Source organism: Rhincodon typus, unplaced genomic scaffold (genome assembly GCF_021869965.1).
Source record: "Rhincodon typus isolate 14 unplaced genomic scaffold, sRhiTyp1.1 hic_rhity00004172, whole genome shotgun sequence".
Taxonomy (NCBI): domain Eukaryota; kingdom Metazoa; phylum Chordata; class Chondrichthyes; order Orectolobiformes; family Rhincodontidae; genus Rhincodon; species Rhincodon typus.
Genome location: NW_025969810.1, coordinates 1 through 13704, shown reverse-complemented (window position 1 = coordinate 13704; position 13704 = coordinate 1). Strand labels below are relative to the sequence as shown.

Sequence of the window (13704 nt, the reverse complement as noted above, 5' to 3'; positions counted from 1 at the left end):
AATTAGGCCTTTTGGCCCATTGAGCCTGCACCACCATTCAGTCATAGTTGATGGTCCTGCCTTCTGTGACCCTTGAACTCCTTTACCAATCACCCTATTTACATGTGACATCTCTTTCAAGGAGCTATGTGCCTGAACCCCTTGGTTTCTGCTTGACACCAGTCCCCTGCCCTTGTTTGTTTTATCAAACTGCAAGACCTCGCTTCTATGCAAAGGTTAGAGTTGGCAAAGCTGTTGTAAATGAAGCATAATGCAGGAAAAGGAGGTTGCCCATTTTGGCATGAAAATAAAATTGTATCTAAGTGATGAGGCAGTGTTTGGAGATGCAGAGGATGTGTGTTCTACATGAATAAGGATATGAGCATACAGATACAGGGATTGGTTGTGAACTTGAGCTAATTGGATATTACCATTTACCACAGGACATTAGGTTTCAGTTAAACTGGGGACTGAAAAGACCAGACCTGGTGTAGTGGGTCCAGTACTAGTCACATTTGTGGATAACAAGATGTTTGTGCAATGGCAGAAGCTTCTCATCTAACACCTGAGAAAGGGGGCAGGCTATTTTAGGACAGATTGCAGTTGTAATTACCAGATACAAAATGAGAGGCCACTTAAGTATGCAAGCCTGAAAAGGACTGGGCAGAATTGATATTGAGTACATATCTTCCAGTGGAAGCTAGAGATCAGCGTGTTAGTTGAACTAGCTGGTGGGAAATCCTGACGGTTAAAGAACTGGAATCAGACTTATTGACTACTAAGGCAGAAGTGGATAGATTTGTTAAACAAAGTCTTGAAGGCAGGAATTGCAGATTAAGGTTGAAAATCAAATCATGGCTGATCCAATGAGATGGGGTAAACTCAAATGATTGAATGGTCTGTATTAGTATTCGTTTGAAAGAAGGGAACAAACATCCCTTTGCTCCTGTTTATTTAGTGCTCCAACAGCTGTGGCCATTGTCAGCTCACATTTAAGACGGTTTTGCAGTGATGGATAGTGGTTTCAGTTGGATAACTTGATTGGTTGGTTACTGGACCCCAAGTGTCAACTCTGCTTTCTCTTCTCAAGTGCTACCTAGGCCTGTTGAGTTCTTCTTTTACACCCCACCCCCCCACCAACACAAATAATCACTTCAGAATTAGACAAGCATCAGTTGTCTATAACCAATTTATTTCTACAAACAGCAGATGGAAAAACCTGGAGAATTAGCAAGAAGTCATTTACAATTATGACCACAATTCCCACTCAGTTCAGTGTGAGCCTGTCAAACAGGTACTCTCCCATGCCATTCTCAGGGGCTCCCAGTCTCTTCAGGTTGGTGATGTGATCTCCCAGCTTCTTGATCATCTTCACTTGCTCATCCAAGTAGTGCCTCTCCAGGAAGTCACACAGCTGGAGAAAGGAAAAAGCCAACTTAAACAGGGTTCCCAATAAATACAGCAATAGCTCAATAGAGTCATGCATCAGTTTTAGCATTGGAAAATTAGAACTCACTCGTTAAATCTGAATCTTCCAGTGCCTCTTGACTGCTTGGAGTCCCTGGTAAATTTGGATATTCCTAACAGATTTCATTTTCATTAAAAGCTTTCAATTGCCCTAAAGCAGAGGAGCTGTTCACTGGTACTAATGTTGCTGCAGCAGTGTAGAAATTTCAGATATCCTCCATTCTTCAAAATGGAGGCAATTTCATTCAGGCTAACATTTAGTGTCTGAGGAATACGGTCAATTTGTATTCAGATTTAGATTAAAATGGTCCTACTGCAAAGATTCAGTGTTGTCTAGTTCTTTTCGTCATGGTCAAGAAAGATTTTCAAAGAGAAAGATTAAAAAAAACTCACATGAGGGTCCGCGTTGCCAGAGGCAAGTTTGTGCAGATCCAGCAGACTCTGGTTCACATCCTTCTCCATCTGCAGAGCTCTCTGCATTGCCCCCAGACCATTGCCCCACTCATCCTGCTCTGGCTTCTTGGGTGTGAGGAGGAATTGAAAATAAAAAAAGGTACATCCCATCAGCAAGTGATCACATCAAGCTGGTTAACAAGGATGTGCTATGTTGGGCATTGTTAGTGGGATGAAAAGTCAATCCTTGAAGACCCCCAGTTAGTCTGTTGAGCAAGACAACTTGCTAGTGGTAAGTTCTCAGATTCAAAAATATCATCTGCCTTAAGGCAGGAAATTCAAAAGAAAATGTTCCAAATACAAATAGAGTGCTAATGTAGTAACATCCTAGTACCTGAGCCAAAAATACATCTACTGCAAACATTAAAGATAGCCAATGGATTAAGTTAAACCCACCATCGTTTGTTCCACTTAACCCTGCAATTTGGGAGGGGGGTAGAAAGAAAAAAAGTCAAAACTGTTTGCCATTGCCACCAATTGTTTAGGACAACTGCCTTCCAGTTTATCTAATTACACAATGACTGCTACTAATTTCATTGTACTTTTCAGTCAGAAATCAGGGTTTCTGTTGGTAGTATCCCTGCTTCTGAACCAGAAGTGAGCAACATCTGAAGGTTAGTTAGAAATTCTAAGCCACTAATTCCATCCATGTAGCAGTCATTATCCTCATGTAGAAAGAGGGATGTCCCATTAGGCCAAAACAAGCTAGCCTTTAGATAGTGAAAATCTTTCAGAAGCAGTTGTCAGTCTAACCTTGATGTCCTGCAGGAGGACTCGGCCTCCACGTTTATTCTGGAATGCCATCAGTTTCTCAGCGTGTTCCCGTTCCTCGTGAGACTGCTCCTTGAAGAACTCAGCAAAGTGACGCAGGGCAACATCATCCCGGTCAAAGTAAAAGGACTGCAAACAGAGGTAGTGGAAAGAGAGAAGTCAGGCATCATCTATGGGTCATTGGAAGATAAACCAGTGGTTAAGTTACCTACTGTCAAATATTGTGCTTCCAATTAAGCAGCTCACATTTTAGCCAAGAAATTGTTATTATTGGTTCTTTGTAATGTTGGCAATTCTGATGAGGTACGTAAGCAAGGTACACGATTCAACTAGAAGATGAAATGGTGCCAATATTGGAGAGTTCATGTCAATTGGTTAAAGATTTACAAGGATGTTACCTGAATGGGAACATTTTAGTTTTAATGAGGTGCATCCCCACCTTTTTTTAAAAAAAGTGCTGGAGGCAGGTGGTTGGCAAAATCATGAAGGGCATAGATACAAACAGTTGGAGGTCTTCCCTTCCCATATAGGGGAGTCCAAAACTAGAGGGCATAGGTTTAAGGAGTGAGGAGAAAAGATTTAAAGTGGGACCTGGGGGCAGGGGGCACACCATCACTTTCACAGGTTGGTGGGTGTACGGAATGAACTGCCAGACGAAGCTGTTATTGGATCATCCTCCACAACATTTAGAAGACATTTGGACAAATACATGGATATGAAAGGTTTAGAGGTACATGGGACCAGTTCAGATTGAGAAACCAGGCTGGTGTGAACAATTTGGGCTGAAGGGTCTGTTTCTGTGCTGTATGAAACAGTCAGACAAATGCTGGCTTAGATAAAAGCAGAAAAATGGCTAAGATCAAATCTTTCACATTCAACACTGATTGTTGATCATAGATCAACAGGCCAGGCCTGCCAGCATACTATTCAGTTAGAAGTGATAAAACTGATCAGATCCAACATGAAAATTGGATTTCTTTCAAGTTGGCCAGGTTCATGTATTTTAATGCCTCAGTTATTGGAAAAAATGCTTACTAGAGGACAGTTCCTCAGATTTGTATGAACACCCCACAGGACAAGAAAGCAGGAATGGTGTTCTAATAATTCACAGCAATATCCTGAAGCCAATTCATTAGGCCTATGGAAATTCTATTTCAATATAGTATTGCCCAGTTATACGTTGAAGAAATTGGGATGGTTCTTCTTGGAGAGATCAGATGGAGGCTTTCAAGACAATAGTAAGCAGGCTGGATAGGGAGAAACTCAAGTGGGCATAGATTTAAAATAAAATGCCCAAAGGAACAAGGGGCAAGTGAGAAATCCTTTTCTGCAGCAGCTAGGGTATGGAATACACTTCCTGCATGTTTGAGGCACATTCAGAAGGGCATCAGATCGTGATCAAAAATCATGAAGTTCTGTGCAAGGGTTGGGTAGGGAAAAGAAAGATGGAGCTAGGTAATGCTTCCTGAAGTGAGTGAAATGAGCTGAATAGCCTCATTCTGTGCTGCAAGCGAGATCCAATTTCAGCAACTTTTGCAGTTTCCTGCTTCTGTCCACAGAATTTCCTGTGACATTTAATGTCAGGATACAGGGTTTACAGAAATGGAACTGAAAAGTGAAATACTAATACTCCTAGACAGATTAAAAAAAACAGGGAAAACAATGGGACTAATCCCCTTTCAGTAGTCAGAGGCATTATTCCAATACACTTGCATTGAATCAGTTTTCAAATTTTGTAGAACCCAAAGATATTTTACATTATGAAACCTTCATGACAGAGTTTCGTGAATTTACAAATGGAAGCAAGAAGGGTCAAGTTTCAGGTAGAGGCTGCAGTGTACATGAAATAAGGCATGGAGTTGGGAAATTGAAGAGGAAGAGGCTTTACATCTGAAGTGCAAACAAACATTAAAGAGGAAATCAGAACAGATGCAGAGAGAAATCAAAATTGGCAGCTCACTATGCTTTTTAAGTATCCAGGCTTTTAAGATTGATTGAAGAATCATTCATCTAATGAAGGTTATCTCAAGCACAACAAAAGCCCCTTCCTACAACAGCTCAGCAGGGAAGTAAGTGGTAGAAATAGAAGACTCCATGATATTTGTATTAACCAATCCATTCAGCATCTATTTCTTTGGAAACTCCAGTTAATTTTCTTTTCCTTCTCAGGTCTAGGAAAAGAGAAAAGAGGGTGGGTGAAAAAAAAATCTCCTAAATAGCTAACTTGGAATGACCACATCATACAAGGGATGCTAGCAAGAAGTTTCAGCACACAAGTTTTTTTATTGCCATAGAAATAAAGTGAGTGAAGACTCATATGCCAACAAGTTTGCCACTAAAACAGCCATCTTATTAATTTTCCATTAAAGTTAAGTGTTGGCCAGTTTTACATATTTAAAGGTAAATGGGATATTAGAAACATCATAAAAACCAAGCTTCAGGTATTAACATTTGAGAACATACAATTACAGAGTAGGTTGGGGTTGGGGGGGGGGGGGGGGGGGGTGGAAAAGAGGGAGTAGGGGGGAAGTGGGGGCTGACTATTATCAAACATTTTCACTATTTGGCCTCAGGAAGGCCACAAAAATGCATCCTCAACTAAATTATTGGTATGAAGACAGTACCTGCATAGAATAAAAAGGAAAGAGAAAGTAATCTTCCTTTTAAATTAAAGCTTAAAACTAATGAATCTCACCATGGATAGGTAAGCATAGGAGGAATAGAGCTCCAGATTGATTTGCTTGTTAACAGCATCCTCACAGTCCTTGTGGTAGTTCTGACACACTTGGGAGGCCATTTTCACTATTCCTGCTCACTATCACCTAGACAACTCTAGAATAGAGCCTCTTTCCCACAAGCTCTTGTATTTATACTCCTGGGAACATCCTGCACTCAACCAGGGAATGATGTCACCAATGATGATTGGCTATCAGGGATCATCAATCAGGAATCTCCCATCAATCCAGGCACTAATTTAAGATAGGGAGTGGTGTGTAATAGCCAGAGCCAAGTAGAACAGTGGTATACAAATAGATTCAGATAATTTGGACCATGCAACCAGAAGGAGACTATTCAAACCCTCAAGCCTATTTCACCATTCAATTGGATCTTGGTTGGCTTGCAGTTAAACTCTGTATAACCTATCTTCCTTCTGTATCCACTTTACACCCTTTACTTAACAAATGGTCACCAATCTCAGTCTAAAATATTCAATTGAGTCAATGTTCAATTAATGTTTTGAGAGAGCGATGTCCAGATTTAAGCTATTCTTTAAGTGGGAAGTGAAGGAAACCTATATGCACATCTCTCTATTCCTTTACCAAGGTCATTTCTAAACGTGACCCCCAGGCCCATGTACAGGTTCCTGGGGAAAGATTGCCATAGCTTTGCTATTCAAAGTAGATAGCCATTAGCTCTCCTCTATCTCCTACACCCTTATCAATTCCAAACCATTCCTGAAGGTTTCCTCTACATGCTTCACTTTCTTACAGTTATGTTATGGACTCTTGTCTGCAATGGAATTTAGTTGCTGTGACTTTCCTCAAGTTGAAGCTGATAGAATTCTCAAAAGCAGAGTTTCCCAATATATTTTGGGAAATTCAACCCTGGAGACAACATTGAGCACAATTGCATCTGTGTTTGTCCATCTCTTGATGAATTGATACATCACTCATCAGGTCCAGAAGAGGTCAGTGATACTGACATTGATCACACCAATCGATGCAGTGATACTGACATTGATCACACCAATCGATGGATATTGACCTACACTAGATAGTTTGTAGTCAATCTGTGAATCAAACAAGTTGGTGAAATGGAAAGTTCATCGATGAGATGCCTCAACCAGAATTCTACTGCCCCCAATCGCCATCAAGTTCTGAGTGGACTTTTTTTCTTGCTAATGACAAACATCACCCAGTCTAATGTGCTGTTGCTTTGGCAAATTATAGAGTCATAGAATCCCTACAGTGTGAAAACAGGCCTGTTGGCCCAACAAGTTCACACTGACTCTCTGAAGAGCATCCCACCCAGACTCATCCCTCTACCCTTTCCCTATAACCCTGCATTTCCCCATGACTAACACACCTAAATCGACACATCCCTGAACACTGGGCAGTTTAGCATAGCCAATTCACCTAGCCTGCACATCATTGGATTAATAGAATGTTGAGTTTATTTTGAGAGGTATTTGTGAGACAAGATTTAACATTTGAAAGTTGGAGAGTCTTGGGAAGTCACCTGTGCCTTTCTGCTTTTATTCATCCAACACTTTGTATGGCCCTTGGACAGTGTGGGTGCAGGCAGTAGTTACCAACATTTGGCAGCTCTCATGAGAGTCATCTTAAAAGTGGTCAATGCTCGGTCACAAACAGGTGAAAACAAAACCTCCTTTCCCAATCTTGTGAACAGTAGGAGTTGGAACGTAACCAGTTCAGCTCTGAGCACTGAAACAAGACCATATCTAATGTGGTTAGAACTACAATACTATTTGTAACTAACCAAGAGAAGGCTTGCCAGAGCAGAGGTAGAGACCCCAAGGGGGAACACGAGCTGAAATTGAGGGAATTGCAAGTTCAGAGGCAGCAATGGCCATAGTGGAGTTGGTGTTGTAACAGGTGTACTCCTGCTCTCACTGACAATTTAAGCCTCAAAACAAGGGTAATGATGGGGAAAGAGTCAGGAAAACACTGAGGTAGGAAATAATTGTTGAGTTTACATCCAGGGGCTGTATTTAATTCCTGAGCAAGAGCATATCAGCCCCCCAGGCACATGGAGAACTGCAAGAAACACTTTCAATCATCTAGTAGAATTAGAGTGATTGTTTTAAATTTACAGGAACAAAAAATATGACAATGATCTCAACCCCACTTCCCACCTATTCCTGTCAACCTTTCACTTCTGAAGAATCTACCTCAAAAATGCTCAAAGTCATTGGAGACTTCCAATTCCTCAATTTGCTAAAAAAGGTTTGGTCTTAAATGGGTGACACCTTGCCCTAGTTTTACCCTCAAAAGGGAACATCCTCCCCCCTACCTGACAAGAGCCTTAAATCAAGTCCCTTTTACTCTCCCATAATTGGTAATTACAATCTAGCCTCACCTGGTCATCAAACATCAGCCAATTCCACATTAGTCTAGTGGAACTTTTCTGAACATCTTTTGTAGCATTTGCCTTCTTTCAATAAAGGAGATGAACTCCATTCTCTAGCTGGAGTCACCAATGCCCTGTATGATTAAAGCCAAACATCCAGTGTTCAAATTCACGTTGCAAGCAACACTTCATTTGTCTACCTTCCCAGAAACGTAGCCAACCTCTGACAAGGAATTTAAGACCATGGGACTACTTGATGAGAGCATAGAGAGAGGTTACTTTGACTGTGCGCTATATCTGTACTGGAAGGGTGTGATAGGGAAATGATATCAAGGGTGCTTTACTTTCAATTTAAGTGAATAAGAGAAGTTAACTTTCCCAGTGATTGGAGACACTACTCTATACACAAGCATGTGACCCTGTTCTGGGAGTGTTTGATGGAAACACTGTCAAGGCAGCTTTCCTGTATTTGAATGGAATAGAGGGATTTCATTCTGTATCTAACCCCATACAATAGCTCTAGTGTTGCCACCTGGGAAATGCTAATCTGTGTTTAAAAGAAACAAATTTTTGCAGAATTGGCTGCCCCTGGAAACCCTGCCCATGATTGGAGGTCAGTAACTGGATCACATTCAATTTATACAGCTAGCAATCTTTGATTAACCCATTGTCAGGTAATGAGCTATACAGCAATAAGTCTGTTTAACATATTTATTTCTCCATCAAGTGAAGAAAAAAGTAAATCAGGACTGGTTTGCATTGAGGAGTGCTGAAGTGATTCCAAACTGTCACTCAGCTCAGGGTGAGCCTGTCAAACAGGTACTCTCCCATGCCATTCTCAGGGGCTCCCCAGTCTCTTCAGGTTGGTGAAGTGATCTCCCAGCTTCTTGATCATCTTCACTTGCTCATCCAAGTAGTGCCTCTCCAGGAAGTCACACAGCTGGAGGGAAAGAGAGAGTAATCAGTTCAGAGATATGATTGAATTGTTCTGTATTTGGGTTGTTATGGATGAGTACAGCCACAGACTAAAATTGCCTTCTCAGCTACAAGTATTCCAGAAGGTAGAGCAAAAAATGTGACTTGTACACAAGTCACAAGCTAATTCCATTTGATGGAAACAAATGATTTACATGACATTGAATAAACCCAAAAAAGTCATCAGGATCAGATTGATAACTGAGGCAATAGCATTTGCTACAAAACAATTCTACATCGACCCTGACCAATATGGAGTGCAGGGCAGATTCTACCATCACATTCAATATGTATGAAAATTCACTAAGAACTCACATGAGGGTCTGTGTTGCCAGAGGCTAGTTTGTGTAGATCCAGCAGACTCTGGTTCACATCCTTCTCCATCTGCAGAGCTCTCTGCATTGCCTCCAGACCTTTGCCCCACTCATCCTGCTTTGGCTTCTGGAGGGAGGGAAGAGGTCTGTGATTCACTCATGGAAAAAAGTGAAGTGCAATGCAATGAGATTGAAATGTGACTAGGAACTAGTGTGCCATTACCCCAGCAGAATTCAAGCTTCAAATTCATGTCTAGTTCAGGTAGTTGTAATGTAGGATATAGACCAACCTTGATGTCCTGCAGGAGGACCCAGCCTCCACATTTATTCTGGAATGCCATCAGTTTCTCAGCATGTTCCCATTCCTCATGGGACTGCTCCTTGAAGAACTCAGCAAAGTGACACAGGGCAACATCATCCCAGTCACAGTAAAAGGACTGTGGGAGAAGAGGAGAAAGTGGCAGAGTCAGGCAAGCTCCAGATCTCATCCATTGAGAAATTCCACAAGAGCCTGTGTGGCTTATTTTCAGCTTCAATAAGTGTAAAAATGGCCTAGACAAGGGAGGAACAGATTGAGGGGTAGAGTTCAGAACTAGAGATCATAATTTAGGAATGTGAAGGTCATCTTTTGATGACCTGTGATAAGCTTGGATTTTGATTCCTGCATTGTCTTCTCCAACAGTGACTGCCATTTTAGTGTTGGGAAAGTGGGCACAATCCCTCAGAACTGAGGTAGTGTGTTGCAACTTGCACCAAACACCTCAGTAGCCATTACTTCCCAGATGTAATGATGAGACAATCCCAACCCCCATGTTAGAAACCTCTGATTTAAACAGGGAACCTGAATTTAATTTTATACTCAACCCAAGTGATTTAGTCAGAGACCCTGTCACCAAAAGCCCTTAGTCACCTAAGGTCAGTTGAGACAAAAATCCCTTGACTTTAATAATGTAACATCAGCAATAAAAGTATCATCATGGAAGAACCCAGTATTAAGGCCAACACAACAGGAATATACTCATTTAGGTACAGGCAGAAGAGGGCTCAGTTGGTTTCACTAGTGAGTCACCCAGTGATCTTTAATCAATTTCTAAGAAACTTTGATCAGGTTTATGCATTATGAAAGTCACCCAAGAGGATGCAAGGAATCTTGGATTTGTTCCAATATGAGCCACTTCATAATAAAACCAAGTTACAGAATACAGAGCAAAATCAGTTAACAAGGCAACCAAAAAACCTTAGTCACTTGAGTGGATAGGAGGTTGGTTAAAAAACCCATTCAAAAGCTAATTTATTGACTTTAGATATATAACTTTTAAAAACTAACTGAAACCCATGGGACATAAACATCACTGACATATTACCCACCCCTAGTCAACCCTTGGTGGGGCAGAGTGGAATGGCAGGCAAGGAGAAAAAAATTGACCTTCAAGATCACTAGACTCACCATGGAGAGGTAAACATAGGAGGAATAGAGTTCCAGGTTGATCTGCTTGTTAACAGCATCCTCACAGTCCTTGTGGTAGTTCTAACACACTTGGGGAAACCATCTTCACTATTACCCACACAACTCCAGAACTAAGCCTCACTGCCTCAAGCTCTTGTATTTATACTCCTGGGACATTCTGCACTCAACCAGGGAATGACATCACCAATGGTGATTGACAATCCCTGATAGCCAATCAGGAATCCCCATGAATCCAGGAGCCAATGAAGGACATGGGGTAGAATGAGATACCCCGAGCCAATCAGAGCTTAGGAATGGAGGCAGATTTGGATCATTCAGTAATTGTCACTGAGGAACAGGAGGTGGATGTTCTGCCCTGAAAGCTCTGTGCTGCCATTTAATTATATCAAGGCTGGTCTGTTGCTCCTCACACTTCTCCACATTGGTCCTGTATTCCCATCACACCATTAACGAACAAGTATCCAACTATCTCGCATCTGAGCAGTTTATTTGCTCCCAACATTTCTGGGAAAAAGATTCCAGAGTTCTGATTCCTTTTCCTGAGGAAATGATTCCTGGCACCTGCCCTGGATGGCCACAGCATAATTACAGCATTATACTCCCTGGTCATGGTAAAATAATTTCTCTCCCACTGACTCCTCAATCCCATTCATTATTTTCCAAACTTCAAGTATAGTCAGCCCTTAATCTTTAATACCCGAGTGAATGCAAGTCCACTCTTTGCAAATTGTCCTCACAATTTAAGGCTGTTAGTCCTGGGATCGTTCTGGTGAATCTGCACTGTAGCGTGACGATGGTATTGTCACTGAGCTAGTCGCTGAGAGGCTCAGATTAACACCATGAGGACATGGGTTCAAATCCCACCCACGCCAGCTGGGTAGACTTTGAATTCAATTAATTAATAGGGAATAGAAAGCAAGTCTCAGTGATGACAATTGTGGTGGGGAGGTGATGGTCTAGAGGTATTATTGCTGGACTATTATACCAGAAACCTGGGTAATGTTCTGGGGACCCAGGTTCAAATCCTGCTGGTGGAATCTGAATTCAATAAAAATCTGGAATTAAGAGTTCAATGATGACTATGAATCCATTGTCAGCAAAAAGACCCATTTGACTCACTGGAGGGAAACTTCCATCCTTACCTGGTCTGGCCTGTATGTGACTCCCCACCAACATGGTTCACTTTCAATTGCCCTCTGGGCAATAAGTGCTGACCTGGTCAGCAATGCCCTTGTCCCATGAATGAACTAAAGAAAACTATCATTGATTGTCTTGGAAATCAATCTGGTTCACTGATATCTTTTAGGGAAAGAAATGTACTCTGTGGCCTATCTATGACTACAGACCCACAGCAATATCATTGACTCTTAACTTGCCTCTGAGATGGTCAGAAACCTTTTAGTTCAAGGGCAGTGATGGAGAGACGACAGGGCTTGGCCTTGTCAGTGACATTCTCCTCCGTGAAATCATTTAAAAAAAACTTTCTCCAAGGCCAATATGTCAGAACTGAATACAGTTTTCCAGATGAGGTTTACCCTGCACTTTCCACAACTGTAGCACAACCTTTCTGGTGGCACAGTGATTAGTACTACTGCCCCACAGTGCCAGGGATCTGGGTTCAATCCCATCTTTGAGTAACTGTTTGTGCATTCTCCCTGGGTCTGTGCAGGTGCTCTGGTTTCTTCCCACAGTCCAAAGATGTACACATCAGGTGGGCTGGCCATGCTATATTGCCTATAGCATGCAGGCTAGGTGGGTTAGCCAGGGGGAAATGTGAGGTTACAAGGATGGGGTGGGTCTGGGTGCAGTGCTCTTCAGAGGATCAGTATGGGCTGAATGGCCTACTTCCACACTATAGGGATTCAATGATTTATATTCCAGCTCCACTGCCTTGCGATGAACATTAAAATGCAATTCGCATTTTAAAATCATCTCCTTTACTCTCCACAAGTTATTAATAATTTCTGCACGCAGGTCCCGAAACACTCTGTGCTCCTATTTAGCTCCTCGCTCTTCACTATTTCAGAAAACACTGATTTCTCTGTCTTGGTCTAAAGTACTCTTCCTCAGATTAAATTCTATTGGTCAATATTGTCCATTTGCTTTATTAGTGCCCTCTGGTTCTGTGTGGCAGAGGCAGGTTCAACTGAGATGTTCAAGAGGCACTGGGCAATTAAACAGGAACAACTTGCTAGGTTACAGGGAAGGACAGAAGATTCACACAAAGGGTAAAGTGTTCAGAGACCTAGTGCAAATATGACAAGCTGGTTGGCCATCTTCTGCAGTATGACAATTCTGTTGTGCTGGCATCAACATGTACTGGCTCACCTCATCGGGAAACATGGATATGTATCTGTATTTTTTTCATTGATGTCATTTATAAATATGATGAAAGGCTGAGATTCCTGGACAGAATCCTGGGAATGATGGCTCGTCCCCTCCTGCCCATTGGAGTGCACAGCCTACTCTCAGTCTCTCATATCTGAACCAACTCCCAACATTCTTTTGTAAAGCCTTACCCATGATGTAACTGACATTAGGTTCTCTGACTTGCTTGAAGTGTTCCTGATCTTAAGATTTTCTGCCTTTCCTGTCTCAAGTCCTTCTGAGGTCATCAGATTGAGTGGGGCTTAGTGCAGTCTCCAACTATAACCCTTTCGTACCATTACTTTGCCATCATCAAGCACAGTTAGACTCCAGTTAACCAAAGAAACTCTTCAGGCCTCTGGAACCATCCACAATAACAGCATTCATATATTGATTCCTAATGGAAAGGCACTGACTGTGATTCAGAAAGCCTGAAGTGAATGTGTAACCAGCAATAAATTGGGAAATTGTAAGGAAAGATGTTATATCTGGAATGAGGGGGTTTTGGCCAACTACCATGAGTATTTCCTCCTCAAATCTGAGGTCTCTAGCCCTTGGTGAATAGAATTGCAGTTTATTAGATGTCAGCCTGCTCCACCATTCTATATGATCATGGCTGATCCCATCAAACCCAACAGCATGTTCCTGCTTTCCCTCCATATCGTTCGATCCCTTTAGCCCCAAGTGCTAGATCCAACTCTTTGAAATCAATGCTTTGGTCTTAACTGTGTTCTGTGGTTACAGATTCCACAGGCTCTCCCACTCTCTGGGTGAAGAAATGTAATATCACATCCATGACACCAAGTTACATACAAATTG

At 41.8% G+C, this 13704-nt stretch overlaps 2 protein-coding genes across 2 annotated transcripts; both read right to left on the bottom strand.

The window, feature by feature from the left end:
* Positions 1-1150: 1150 nt before the first annotated feature.
* On the bottom strand, positions 1151-6687 carry LOC125481898 (ferritin, heavy subunit-like). The gene is made up of 4 exons (XM_048593836.1): positions 5366-6687; positions 2653-2799; positions 1840-1965; positions 1151-1393 (listed from the first exon to the last, which is right to left on the bottom strand). The coding sequence occupies exons 1-4, from the start codon at positions 5465-5467 to the stop codon at positions 1247-1249; spliced, it is 522 nt and encodes a 173-aa protein (XP_048449793.1). The 5' UTR covers positions 5468-6687; the 3' UTR covers positions 1151-1246.
* Positions 6688-8458: 1771 nt separating this feature from the next.
* LOC109936637 (ferritin heavy chain B-like) lies at positions 8459-10616 on the bottom strand. Its single transcript, XM_048593838.1, is given in 5 exon segments — positions 8459-8610; positions 8612-8701; positions 9052-9177; positions 9341-9487; positions 10498-10616. Coding segments are annotated over 5 exon segments (423 nt in total). The 5' UTR covers positions 10501-10616; the 3' UTR covers positions 8459-8553.
* Between the last annotated feature and the right edge of the window lie 3088 nt (positions 10617-13704).

Coding starts and splice junctions, on each gene's coding strand:
- LOC125481898 (XM_048593836.1), bottom strand. CDS start 5,467: ATGGCCTCCCAAGTGTGTCAGAACTACCACAAGGACTGTGAGGATGCT. Junction 2,800..5,365: donor CCTATGCTTACCTATCCATG/GTGAGATTCATT, acceptor CTCTGTTTGCAG/TCCTTTTACTTTGACCGGGA. Junction 1,966..2,652: donor TCCTCCTGCAGGACATCAAG/GTTAGACTGACA, acceptor CTCACACCCAAG/AAGCCAGAGCAGGATGAGTG.